The sequence below is a fragment of the Myotis nattereri genome (genome assembly GCF_964212035.1).
Source record: "Myotis nattereri genome assembly, chromosome: 14".
Lineage (NCBI taxonomy): Eukaryota > Metazoa > Chordata > Mammalia > Chiroptera > Vespertilionidae > Myotis > Myotis nattereri.
Window position 1 is genome coordinate 56,265,657 of NC_138089.1, and position 13,721 is coordinate 56,279,377.

At 60.4% G+C, this 13,721-nt stretch overlaps 1 protein-coding gene across 1 annotated transcript; it reads left to right on the plus strand.

Moving 5' to 3' along the window:
- Positions 1-2,311: 2,311 nt before the first annotated feature.
- On the plus strand, positions 2,312-11,199 carry ZBTB47 (zinc finger and BTB domain containing 47; the record flags this gene model as incomplete). Its single annotated transcript, XM_081106082.1, has 5 exons — positions 2,312-3,790; positions 5,429-5,576; positions 6,846-6,961; positions 7,496-7,640; positions 7,945-11,199. 5 exons carry the CDS (start codon positions 2,312-2,314, stop codon positions 8,313-8,315), a joined length of 2,259 nt encoding a protein of 752 aa, XP_080962208.1. The 3' UTR covers positions 8,316-11,199.
- Positions 11,200-13,721: the final 2,522 nt, after the last annotated feature.

Below are 13,721 nucleotides of genomic sequence, written 5' to 3' on the forward strand. Positions count from 1 at the left end.
GGCCAGGCCTTGCCTGGGACCTGGGTCCAGACCTGCACACAGGAAGGTTGGGCACTGCCCTTTCCCCATGGAAAGCAGGCACTGGAGGGCATTCTGTGAAGGGGGAGTGGGTGGATGGGGGCCCAGTGGCCTTGGGTGGGCTCCCCCCAACAGGCCAGGCTTTGGCCAGCCCTTTTCCAAACCACTTTCTCTGCCACTATCTGGCTACCGGAGGCCCTAAGGAGCCCCTAAGTTGCACCCTGACCCCTCACCTACAGGTGGCAGCAGCTCTGGGGAGGAGGTGGGGTGCAGGGGGCATCTGAGGAAGCACAGCTGGTCTCCTGGGTGACAGAGTCCCTGGACACCGCTTCCTGCTTTTTAAGTCATTAAAGGTCAAGAACTCCATCAACATGGAGTAGTGTCCAGCCCAGCGGGGAAGGGTGGCCTTAGAAAATTGGGAGGCCAAGGGCTCTGCTACTGCTCACCTGGGACTCTCATTCTGAGCCTCAGTCTCCCCATCTGTGCACCAGGAGTTGGTCCCAGAAGATGAGTTAGACTGAGTCAGGGGAGGGAAATGGGAGGTGCTTGGCACCATATCCCAGTTAGATGGGCCAGGCCTGGACAGGCTAGCAGCCCTGAGACAGAGGGGCAAATGGGTGGCTTCTTGGCTGGGGGGCAGGACGCATGGGGAGAACTCGAGGAAGATGCTGTTCATGGCCAAGGCCTGGCCAGAGTGGGATCTGAGTGAGTGTGGGGTGGGTGCTGCCCTGGGCTGCTGGGTGTGGAGGGTGGGGCCCAGGCCAGGTCTGGGAGTAGGTTGTCCCTGGTGGCAACTTGAGGCCCATTCTGAAGCCCAGGGCAGATTCTCATTCAGGTGACTGAGAAGTTGAGAACAGATACCCCCCCACATACCTCCCTGCCCAGTGTGTGCCCACCTACTGCTGCCTGAGCAGTGGAAGGATGGGCATTGGGGTGGGGGTGGGGGGCAGAGAGGGCTATGCATGGATGGGACCCAGGTTTCATCCTAGGGCCTCTGCAGAGGTGCTTGGGGGAGGGGAGCTGATGGCTTTGTGGCTGTGGGCCAAGGTCCTCAAATATCGGATGCTCTGACCGGGCTGGACAGGATCCAAGGAGGGTCAGAACCTAGAACCTTTGGGGTTGGTGCAGCCAGGTAGGCAGTCAGCAGATACTAATTGAGCATCCGCTGTGTGCTGGACCCATACAAGGGACTGGGAAGCCTGCTTGTCTGTGCCGCCCACCTTCCGGGGAGCCACTGTGGTGGAGCCAGGGAAGATTAAGCCTGTGTGCCCAACCTCACTAGCTGCCTCTCGCAGGGCAGCAGGAGCGGGTAGGGAGAAGTCACAGGCCCTGGGCATGGATTTCTTCACAGAAGGTTGACATAGATATAGAGATAGATAGATAGATATAGATAGAGATAGAGATAGAGATATAGATATAGATATCAGAGAGAAAGGGAGAGGGAGAGAGAGATAGAAACATCAATGATGAGAGAGGATGATTGATCAGCTGCCTCCTGCACGCCCCACACTGGGTATCAAGCCCGCAACCCGGGCATGTGCCCTGACCAGGAATCGAACCGTGACCTCCTGGTTCATAGGTAGATGCTCAACCACTGAGCCACGCCGGCCGCTGTTGCAGCGCCCACTGTTGGTAAGGTGAGGGGTGCAGTAGCCAGAGGCTGGGCAGTGAGCGAGTAAGCCTGACTTCTGTTCGCGAGGTGTCTGTAGTTGGACGGGCTTGGTTTTATTTGTGCAAGTGACTTGAGGGGGAGCGAATCCCTGGAGCTCAGGAAATGCCCATGTCCTGGCTGGGGTGACCACCCAGTCCCGTGTGCCCCCGATGGCTCTGCTTTTAGCACTGAGAGTCCCGCATCCCGGGAAACCTAGGCCTCTGGCACACCTGGACACTGAGTCCCCCACTTCCTCTCTCTTTCCCCAATGACTTCCTGTTTCACAACAGGAGAGCTGGAGGCCCAGAAAAGTGAACTGATCTTTGGCCTCCGAAAGTCATGATCAGAAATGGAGCTCTGAGGGCAGCTGACTTGACTCGAGCTTGAATCCTGGTTCTTCCTCCTCCTCCTGCTGGAGCTTTGGCTCCTTTTGTGTAACGTGGAGCCAGGAGTGAAGGGTGGGCTGCCTCCTGGACGGTGGGCGTGGGCAGTGCAGGGGCTCTGCTGGCCTTGACCTGACCTCTGCCCTCTGCCCTCTGCCCCCTGCCCTCTGCCCCGCAGTTGCTGGTTGAGAAGACAACCGACTCACCGGCGGCCGAGTTCTCGCTGGTGGAGGACGTGGCCCTGCACTTCGCCTGCTTGATGGGCCGTCTGAACGAGCAGCGCCTCTTCCAGCCCGACCTCTGCGACGTGGACCTGGTGCTGGTGCCCCAGTGCAGTGTCTTCCCGGCGCACAAGGGCGTGCTGGCCGCCTACAGCCAGTTCTTTCACTCGCTCTTCACCCAGAACAAGCAGCTGCAGCGTGTGGAGCTGTCCCTGGAGGCGCTGGCGCCCGGCGGCCTGCAGCAGATCCTCAACTTCATCTACACGTCCAAGCTGCTGGTCAACGCGGCCAACGTCCACGAGGTGCTCAGCGCTGCCTCGTTGCTGCAGATGGCGGACATCGCCGCGTCCTGCCAGGAGCTGCTGGACGCCCGCTCCCTCGGCCCCCCGGGCCCCAGCGCTGTGGCCCTGGCCCAGCCAGCTGCCAGCTGCACCCCAGCCCCGCCACCCTACTACTGTGACATCAAGCAGGAGGCCGATACCCCGGGCCTGCCCAAGATCTACGCCCGAGAGGGCCCTGACCCCTACTCTGTGCGCGTGGAGGACGGGGCAGGGACTGCGGGTGGCACCGTGCCTGCCACCCTTGGGCCAGCCCAGCCCTTCTTCAAGGAGGAGAAGGAGAGCAGCGTGGAGGAGGCTGGCGGGCCCCCGGCCAGCCTGTGCAAGCTGGAGAGCGGGGAGGAGTTGGAGGAAGAGCTTGGGGGATCCGGCACCTACAGCCACCAGGAGCAGTCCCAGATCATCGTGGAGGTGAACCTCAACAACCAGACACTGCACGTGTCCACGACGCCCGAGGGGAAGCCGGGTGCTGCCACAGGCCCGGCCACCATGGTGCTGGGCCGGGAGGACGGGCTGCAAAGACACGAGGAGGAGGAGGAAGAGGAGGAGGACAATGAGGAAGAGGAGGAAGTAGGGGAGGAGGGCGGTGGCAGTGGAGGGGAGGAGGAGGAGGAGGAAGGTGGTAGTCAGGGAGAGGAGGAGGAGGAAGAGGAGGAGGAGGAGGAGGAAGGGCACAGTGAACAGGAGGAGGACGAGGAGGAGGAAGAGGAAGGACAGAGTGAGCAGGATCAGGACAGCTCGGAGGAGGAGGAGGGAGAGGAGGAAGAGGAGGTGGGGGTCAGACAGGGGCCAGCGGGGCGCAGGGGCAGCCGGGCAGAGCCCCTTCCCCACAGTCGCATGGCCACGCGGTCCCGGGAGAATGCCCAGCGCCGGGCACCCCCGGAGCCCGAGGAGGCCAGGCAGGGTGGCAAGAGGCCCAAGCAGCCCCCCGGAGCGGCCCCGGCGCCAGCACGAGGTTCACAGGCCACTGATGGGCTGGGGGCCAAGGTGAAGCTGGAGGAGAAACAGCACCACCCGTGCCAGAAGTGCCCGCGCGTGTTCAACAACCGCTGGTACCTGGAGAAACACATGAATGTGACCCACAGCCGCATGCAGATCTGCGACCAGTGTGGCAAGCGCTTCCTGCTGGAGAGCGAGCTGCTGCTGCACCGGCAGACGGACTGCGAGCGCAACATCCAGGTGGGTCTCAGGCCGCCTCATGGGTGGACGGGGCGGGACAGGGCCGAAGGCCAGCTGAGGCCGCAGCCAGCCAGGCGGGGCCAGGCCAGAGCTGGGCCCTGGACATCCTGGGTCCTGCTGCCTGCATGGCCCACACAGTCTGGGGAGACCAGACTCAGCCCCCTGGACAGCGGGCCCAGCTGGGGCCCAGGGTGAACCAAGAGGGGGGGGCCCAGGTTGGCGAGAATGTCAAGGAGAGCTTTTGCGAGGAGCCGGAGAGCTCTGGGCTTTGACACTTGGGAAGATGTGCAGATAAGACTAGAACAAGCAGTGCCCTCGGCCAGAGGGCCCAGGGAACGCAGTTGGGAGGATGAGAGGAGAGAGTTGCCTGAGCACATGAGACTGGGGACAGCCAGCTGTGAGGAGGGATGAGTCAGTGTTTTAGCAAATCCTTAGGGCTACCCTACGGCCAGCGGGGCCACTGTGTATAGCCTTACAGATGGGCAGTGCACAAAAGCATAGATGAAGGGAGGAAGTATTTACCCAGAGCGGGGTGCCATTTTCCACTCGCCACAAAGGGCGAGTAAGGGGCAGCTGGGCAGGAAGGAGTCCCTGCATTCAGCTCTTTGGAGATGCCAGCTGGCCTGGGCCTGGGGAAGAGGGACTGGATGAGAAATTTGGGAAGAGCAGAGGCTGCTGGGCCAAGTGGCAACGGGTCTGGCTGCCAGGCGTGGGGCCAGCCCAAGTCGACGCCAGCCTGGCTTTTGTGGCTGAGCGGTGGTGAGGTGAGGCCGCAGGTAGGCAGGTGCTAATTGCCTGAACTAATTGCTAATTGCAGTGCCCTGTGGAGAAAGTGTTACCTGGGGGTTACCTGGTCTCCTGCTCCACCTTCCAGTACCTGTTCCCACTCGCCTGCCTGCTGGGCTGCTCTTTGGCTCTCCCCCTGCCACACACTTGAGCCTCCCTCCGAAGGGGAAGGATACTTGTGCTCCTTCCGACCCGGGCAGCCTGACCACCCTGACCCAATTTCCGCTCGAGCCCTGGCCTCGCCTCCAGGCCTCTGGGGGTGTCCTGCAGGGATAGGCAGGAGGAGGGTTCAGGGGAAGAGGAGGACCTCAAGTTTCCCACCACCCTGCCCTGCCCATGGGAGCTGGTACCTTCTGCAGCGCTGCCTGCGCCCCCCCCCCCCCTTTTCCCACAGCAACCCTTTGAGACCTATCTCCTTGGTGATCTCCATGGTATCAGGGCATGGGTCCCGGCAGGGGAGGAGGCTGCAGAGATAATGGCCCAACTCTGTCCGGACCTGTTATCTCAGAGGGGCTTCTCCACACCCTCTGTGGCCCTTCAGCCAGCCAGGTGTCTCCCCTCCAACCGCAGTGGGAGGATGAGCACAGAAGAGGGGCCTCCTGGGAGAAGTTCTAGTTAAGTTCAAGGATGAAGAGGGGACCAGGCTGCTGTCCTGGGTGGTGGGTGGGTGTTTAGGGAGCTCCTACCCCCACGTCCCAGGATATTAGATCTCACGGGTCCTTGGTCTCAAGGGCTCTCTCTCCAGCACAATTCAGGTGAAAAAAAGGCCCAGAGAGGGGCAGCGACTCGTCCTTTGTCACACAGTCCTGACTCGACTCAGAACTCAGGGCCTAAAGTCCTCTCGCCCCACAGTGTGTGACATGCGGCAAAGCTTTTAAGAAGCTGTGGTCCCTCCACGAGCATAACAAGATTGTGCACGGCTACGCGGAGAAGAAGTTCTCGTGTGAGATCTGCGAGAAGAAGTTCTACACCATGGCCCATGTGCGCAAGCACATGGTGGGTGAGTCTAGCCCTGCGGGAGGCGCCTGAGGGCAGAGCTGGCCAGCTGGTGGGTGTGCTAGGAAGGACTCCACATCCAAGGGCAGTGTGGAGGGGTGAGAGGGCCCCTCTGGCGGGGAGGCCTGGGGTAGCTGGTTGCAGTGCCAGGTGTGGCCTGGGCAGGTCGCACGCTACACAAGGACTCCTGGACGAGATGGCAGACGGGGACCAGAATCCATCTGCACAGGCCCTGCCTCAGTTTGAGGACAGCTGTGCCTCTGATTCTTTCTTACCTTCGGGTCCTCACAGGGCTTCAGGCTCTTCTGAATGCAACCCTTCCCCCGGGTCACGCCTGGACACAGTGAGGAGGCTCCCCAAGTGTGTGTGGGGCCTCCCCTCTGCCTTGGGCATGGCTGGCCCTCCCTTCCTAGCTTGCTCATAGACTTGGGCTAAGGCAGTGGTCAGCAAACTCATTAGTCAACAGAGCCAAATATCAACAGTACAACGATTGAAATTTCTTTTGAGCCAAATTTTTTAAACTTAAACTATATAGGTAGGTACATTGTTATTAATTTAATTAGGGTACTCCTAAGGCTAGGAAGAGCCACACTCAAGGGGCCAAAAAGCCGCGTGTGGCTCGCGAGCCGCAGTTTGCCGACCACGGGGCTAAGGGAATGGTGGCCAAGGTGGGCCTTACCCCCTTTCTCCACCAGACGGTGCTGGGGCCTCCTGCATGAACTGCCTGGGACCTGGGACCCTGGGCCTAGGTCTCAGCCAGGAGATGCTGGGGTGAAACAGGATTGGTGGCCCTTCCTGGGCTCAGGTTCACCAGCCCTGAGCTCTGCGGGGGTCCTCCCTGCCTCCAGTTACTTCCTCCAAGATCTGCTTCATCTATCCATGGGTTCTGGGGGGAGTGCCGCTAACTTTTAGAGGTGTCATCCCCTGGAAAGCCCCCACGGGTGAGCACAGTGCCACCCCTAGCCGCCTTTTGTAGGGGGAGACACCGAGGCTCACCGAGGCCGTGCAGGGAGCCCGGCCGGGCCAGTCCTGTTAGGACCCTTCCATCCGAAATTTTGGAGGGTGAGGCGGCCTTGGCTATTTCTGAAGCTAAAGAACCACGAGGGTTTCCTTCCACACTGTCGGACCAGCCTTCAGAGCAGATGGAGGAGGAGCCCACGGGGAAGGGGGCCTGTCTGGGGGCCGCCCCCTGTCCTGGGACAGAGCCTGTGGGGCAGGCCCCAGGGCAGGCGGGGTCCCCCAGAGCTGTGACCGCCCTGTGCACGCCCCGTAGCTCACACCAAGGACATGCCGTTCACCTGCGAGACCTGCGGGAAGTCCTTCAAACGGAGCATGTCCCTCAAGGTGCACTCGCTGCAGCACTCGGGGGAGAAGCCCTTCCGCTGTGAGGTGAGCTCCCTGCTCCCCCCGCCCGCCCCGGGGCCCCAGGGCAGGGCAGGGGGCAGGGACAGCAGCTGTCTAAAGGCCAGGGGTACAGGGTTCTGAAAGAGAGGGGCCCTCCCTCTGATGTCTGTGGCCCTTGCTTCCCACTCCATCCTTTCCTGGCCACCCGCCGGCTGCCCCCACCACCGCACTCTGCCATTCCACCCCTAACCCCAACCCCACAGCCAGGGCGGGGAGTCTGCCTGGGCTGGAACGGGGAGGCGGGTGTAGGCTTTCTGGGGAGATGGCGCTGCAGGTGGGGGGAGGAGGGGCCTAACAAAGAAGGGTGGGGGCGGGGAGGGCTTTCACCTTGAGGCCCGCCTCCACTCTGTGGCCTTTTCCCACTTCCTGGCCCCATTCCCACCTGTGCCCTGGACCCCCTGGCTTCTCACCTCTGCCCCGACTCTGCTCCGCCCCAGGAGGCAGGGCCAGTGCCTCCCTCCCTGAAGGCTGCTCCCCGCTCTGCCCCTGGCCTCACCCCACCCACCCACCCACCCACAGAACTGCAACGAGCGCTTCCAGTACAAGTACCAGCTGCGCTCCCACATGAGCATCCACATCGGCCACAAGCAGTTCATGTGCCAGTGGTGCGGCAAGGACTTCAACATGAAGCAGTACTTCGACGAGCACATGAAGACCCACACAGGTACGGCCGCCCTGCTGCCCGGAGCGGGGGTTCCTTACCAGGCAGGGCCCCCCTTCTCAGCCCTGCCCAGGATGCCCGCGATGGCCCCGCCCCTCCTCACCCTGGGACTTCTTACGCCCCTGAGGCTGGGGGCCATCCTCCCCGCCTCCCAGGTTGGGTGCGGCTGGGACAGAGCGGCTGGGGGTGGGGGATCCGAGCCCGCCAGGGCCGAGCCGCGCTGTGGACCCATGGAGGCCGGGAGGCTGGCCCCGGCCGGGGTGGAGCACCCTCCGGTGACTCCCCGCTGCCCGCTGCCGTCCCCCAGGGGAGAAGCCGTACATCTGCGAGATCTGCGGCAAGAGCTTCACCAGCCGGCCCAACATGAAGCGGCACCGGCGCACCCACACGGGCGAGAAGCCCTACCCCTGCGACGTGTGCGGCCAGCGCTTCCGCTTCTCCAACATGCTCAAGGCCCACAAGGAGAAGTGCTTCCGCGTCAGCCACCCGCTGGCCGGCGACGGGCCCCCCTCGGCGCCGGGCCTGCCCCCCGCCCAGCCTCAGGCTCCCGCCCCGCCCCTGCTCCCGGGGCTGCCCCCCACCCTGCCCCCGCCGCCCCACCTGCCGGCCCCGCCTCCGCTCTTCCCCACCTCGGCCAACAGCAGCGGCGGGAGGATGAGCGCCAACAACCAGCCCTGACCTGCACACGCAGGACCTGGAGCCCGGGGCCAGTGGGAGCGACACACCAGCCCGGCCAGGCTGCAGGCTGGCTGCCCCCCAGAGCTGGTGGAGGACACCTCACTCCCAAGTGCCCCCTTTCAGGGACTCCTTGAAGCCTTTCCCCTTTTTTGGAAGTGAAGGAAAAAGAGAGGAAACGCTTTGCAGTACCCCCTCCAGGTGAGGGGGGCGTTGGAGGCAGCGGGGACAGGGGAAGGGGCGGCCTGGAGCGCAGGTGTGACTGGTCACTCCGCTGAGGCTTGAGCTGAGGGGTTGTTCAGGTTGAGCCTGGGCCAGCCTCGGGCTCCTCCCTGCCTCCCGTGTCCCCTAACTTGCTTCCTTGTCCTAAAAGGGTTGGGGTGCCAGCCCCCCCTCCCCCGGGAGCAGTTGTGGACTCAGTCTGAGGACTGTGGACACCGAGGCAGGGGCTTGAGACTGAATGCCCAGGAGCGTGTTGGGTGGGGCCTGGTGAGGCGTGAAGACTTCAGACCCAGCTCTGCGCCATGTGGAGTGGGGCAGGCAGGGGCTGGACCCCGGCATTTGCTTTCCCCACCCATCGCCCTGCCAGCAAGCACAGGGGTCCCCGACCTGCACCAGGCTGCACCGAGGTCCCTGGGCCTCAAGATGCTGGGGAGAGGCCTGGGGTGGGCGATGGGTCGGCTCCCCCGGCACCAGCTCCCAGGGGCTACAGTCAAGGAGCCCCTGCAAATGGGTGGCCCCCAGGGGGAGGCCTGGACAAGTGTTCCGAGGTTTCAAGGTGCTTTCGGGGCCAGAGGGCAGAGCTGCTGGTCACAGCACCCGCCCCTCACCAGCTGTCCCGGCCCTGTCTCCCACGCGAGAGGAGATGTGTGTGTCTGTCCATCATGCTCCCTGAAGGCAATGCCAGGCCTCATCCTCTCCTGGCCCCGCCACAACCTGCCCATGGCTGGCGTCCAGCACCCTTGTCCCTCTGGGCCGCTGCATTGGTGGCGGGTGCCTGTGGCATTGTTAGTGAGAGGAGCCTGCACGGTCAGGCCCGGGTCCTAGGGGAGTCCCTGCCTGTGCCCGATGCTTGCCTGCATGAGGCCAGCACTAACAGGTCACCCTTTTTTGTTGCCATTTAACATCTTTATTCCTGCCCTTAAAATGGGGAGGAAGGTTCCATAAGCTACATGTTTCCTAGTTAAGCTCTTTCCTATTGTGTTTATACGGTTTTGTTTGTTATACTCTTTGCACCTTAAACCCCCACGACTACCCCCATACCACCGCCTTCCCAGCATGGCTGGAGTGGGAGCAGGCCTGAGCCCCAGGGGGGTGGGGGGGGACTGGGCCCCATCAGCCTAAGGGCTGAGGGGGTTAGAACCCCACTGACCTCCTTGTGAGGCCCACGGCGCTGGGGCAGGGGGTTGGGCACATTTTAATCATCAATAAATGAAGCACTTTATTCTGTACAGATGTGGGCAGGCCCAAGGAGCCCGAGTGATTTGAGGGTCTATAACCCAAGCCGCACAGCCTGCTCGCTCTCTGGGCGTGGAGCAGGCAGTGCCCTGGCTCAGTTGATTTGGCGGCTGCAGCAGGAGCAGTACAAACCAGAGCCTACAGACTCACCCTCTGGGGCCCCTGCCGTCCTCCCGGACCGACCGTGGGCCCCTCCCCGAGAGGAAGGCTTCTTGTCTGGCTCCCACCCCAAGGCTGGGCCTCCCAGGGCCCTGCGTTACTGTAGCTCTTTCCCTCTCTTGTACCTCTAATCTCTGGGCTTCCGTGATGTCCTCAGGGACCCTCCCCCCCACGCCCCCACCCTTGCTATGTCTAACCTCTGGTCCCAGTGCCTGGCAGCTCTTCAGAGCTGGCTCACATTTTCCAAAAAAAGGTTGATCTCCCCACGATGGGCTTTAGGCCGGGACCCCCATGGGTTCCCCAACCCCCTGTCACTGACACCAGGGTCTACCCTACCCTAGGGGCTGGTGGCCTTGTCACCAGCCAGCCCCACTGCAGCCTTAGCAAGCCTGGGGGCCTGGCCAGGCGGGGCCCCTGGTCTGTCAGGCCAGACTTTGACAAGCAGAGGCCAGAGACTGGGGGTTTGGGGGGCTGGTTGTGAACCCCTGTCCTAAGACTTGGGTTCCCTGTTCTTTTATATCTTCCCTCTGAGGGCAGGAGAGGGGTCCCGACAGCAGGCTGGGCTCCCGTCACAATGGTCTTGGAGCTGTATAGGTGGGTGCAGCCAAGTCCTCTCCTCGGAGGCCCCATCCCAGTGGGGACAGGAGCCCCATGTCCCTGGTGCTAAATGCTCTCTTCCCCTTGGGCCACTGGGTGGGAGCACCCTTCCAGCCAGACCTCGGGGGCCTGAAGCAATAATGGAACCTCAGCAGTGCCAGTGTCGATGGGGTTCTTGTTTTACCAGCTTCTCCATTTCCTTTTTATTTCAAAAGTAAGCACCTGGATATTGGACTGAGGGCGCTGGGGCTTCCTACCCAACCCCAGGGCTGGCAGTAGGTGGTGGGGAGGGGCTTAGCTCATCACCGCCACTGGGATTCGGCCGTGAGAAGGTCTGTCCATCCGGACTTCTCAGCCCCGTTGGCCAGATCTCAGGTCTGGAACCTGGGCCTGTCCCTGCCCCAGCTTCCCCAGGGCTCCCTGGTCTTGGGCCAGAGGGGGGCCTCCAGCCCCATGATCATAGTTCTGGGATCTGGGACTGGCCTTAGAGCTTGAGCCTCTGACTCTGGCATGTGCTGCCACAGTGCCCCTCACAGTGGTGGCAGCATGGCTGTGCCCAGGCCTGTGGGCCCCCGATGTCTGGTCATCTGTGGCCACCCCACAGCCACAGGGTGTGTGGGGAACAGCAGGTGGGTGAGTGAGAAGAGTGAGGGGAATAAAGTCTACAACTGTTTCTTGGCCCAGTCTCTTCTTTACATGTTGCCTGCCCGGACTATCGGCTAGATTTAAAGATTTGAACCAGAGCAAGGAATCAGGCAGCTCAGCTGCAGACAGCATGGACATCATGCCCTGGACCCCATCTCCCTCCCTTACGGTGGGCTGAGCTTTGGGGAACACCCAGAGTCCGGAGCTGAGGCAAGAGCAGAGGTGCACCCCACACGGAGGCTGGGTCTTTGAGGGGGTGCAGAATGGGCTTGAAAGAGGGGAGGTCCTGGGGCTCCTAAGGTCGAGGCCCCAAAAGCAGTGCCATGGGAGGCCAGGGCCCCTGTAGGTGTGGTTTCCGTGAGCACCAGGTGTGTAGCCGCCAGGGTCCCTCCCATTCATGCTCAGCACTGGGGGTGCTGTGACGAGCCCTGTGGACTCATCCTTCCCCTTGTGGGCAGGGGTTCTGGAGGGGCCAGATATCAGAGATGCTGTGGTGGGTGCCTGGGAGGACAAAAGCTCAGATGAAAGACAGGTAGAGGCCTCTGAGGCAGGTGGGGCTCTAGGTCCAGGGATCTGTGGTGAATGAGGCCCCTGTTTCATGTCACTTAGCTCTGGATGCAGGGGTAGGGGTCTGACTGGGAAGCAGGACTGGAGGCCGGTGGGTGGTGCAGGTTCCCAGGCGTGGATGCTGCCTGTTCACACAGGCCCGCTTTCTTGGCCGAAAGGAACGGGCTCACTCAGGTCACCCTAGAAAAAGGCTTGCCAACAGACCGAGGCCTGGCTGCTCCCCTGGTCTCGTGGCTGGTCGGCTTCTCTGTTTCCGCTCTCTTCCTTCTTGCTACCCATCCGTTTGCCTGTCACCTCTACACAGCCTTTTCCTCCAGCCCCACCCCACCTCCCTTGAATAATATGGGGGTTCAGGTCACCGAATGCAATGCACTAGAAAATCTGCATAGGTCCACTTATACATGGTATCCTATATAATATAATATAACTTTTGATTCCCCTCAAACTTAGCTACTCAGTCTACTGTTGACTGGAAGCGTTACCGCTAACAATCACGCAACACAGATTTTGTATGTTATCTCTACTATATACTGTATTCTTACAATAAAATAAGCTAAAAAATGTTAAGAAAATTACAAGAAAAATACATTTATAGAACTGTACATATTTATTGAAAAACTAAAGGCCCGGTGCACAAAATTAGTGCACTCGTGGGTGGGGGCAGGTCCCTCAGCCCGGCCTGGGCCCTCTCACAGTCCAGGAACCCTTGGGGATGTCTGACTGATGGCTTAGGCCCGGCAGTCGGACATCCTTTGTGCGATTGGGGCCAGGGAGGGACGGCGGGAGGGCTCCAGGGTGTGTCTGGCCCATCTCGCTCAGTCCTGATAGGCTAGACCCCAGCAGCAAGCTAACCTACTGGTCAGAGTGTCTGCCCTCTGGTGGTCAGTGCACGTCATAGTGAGCGGTCGAGCAGCCTTAGCTAAATATTACACTTTAGTTGAATGGACGACTGAACCAGACATTTAGCATATTATGCTTTTATTATATAGGATTTGTTACATAGGATACCATGTATAAGTGGACCCATGCAGTTCAAACCCTCATAGTTCAAGGATCAACTATATTTCCAAGTTCACCCTCACATGGCATGTGCATGGAAGGCTGGGAGGCAGAGGCCGCTGGGTGGCTGGGGGCCATGAATGGTGGGCACCACAGCTGGCATCTCTGTGCGCTCTCCTCCGTTTTGCTCTTTGGGACCAACCAGCTCACTAACACCTGGTGGCCTGGCACACGGGCAGAGCAGCACTGGCTGCTGGACAGAGCTGGCCTTCCTTCCTTCTAGGGCACAGCAGGGGCAGTGAGATGAGGACGTGATGTGCCCCTGGCTCAGCAGTGCCCTTGGCCCTACCCCCTGATTACATGGCTTTTAGGAGTCATGACTGGTAAGTCAGGATAGGCTGGGTACAGCCAGTGGCATTAGATACATTCACATTGTTGTGCTGCCATCACCACCATCTATCCACAGACTCTTTTCATCTGGCAAAACCGAAACTCTGCACCCTTTAGTAGTTACTCCCTGTTCCCCTTGCCCTCTCCCAGCCCCTGGCACCCACCATTCTACCTACTTTCCTTGTCTATGAATCGGACTGCTCTCGATCCCTCCTATAAGTGGAATCATGCAATCTTTGTCCTTTTGTGACAGGTTCATTTCACTGAGCTTAAGGTCCACAAGGTTCATCTGTGTTGTAGCATATGTCAGGATTTCCGTCCTTTTCAAGGCTGGATAATATTCCAGTGTATATGTGTGTATACCACATTTAAAAATCCCTTTATCTGTCTATTGTCTATTGACATTGGGTTACTTCCACCTTTTGGCTATTGTGAATAATGCTGCAGTGAACGTGGGTGTACAAATATCTCTTTGAGACTCTGCTTCAACACCTTTGGGTACATGATCAGAAGTGGATTACTAGATCATGTGATAATCCTATTTTTATGACAAACTGGCATACTGTTTTTCATAGTGGCCGCACCATTTTTACA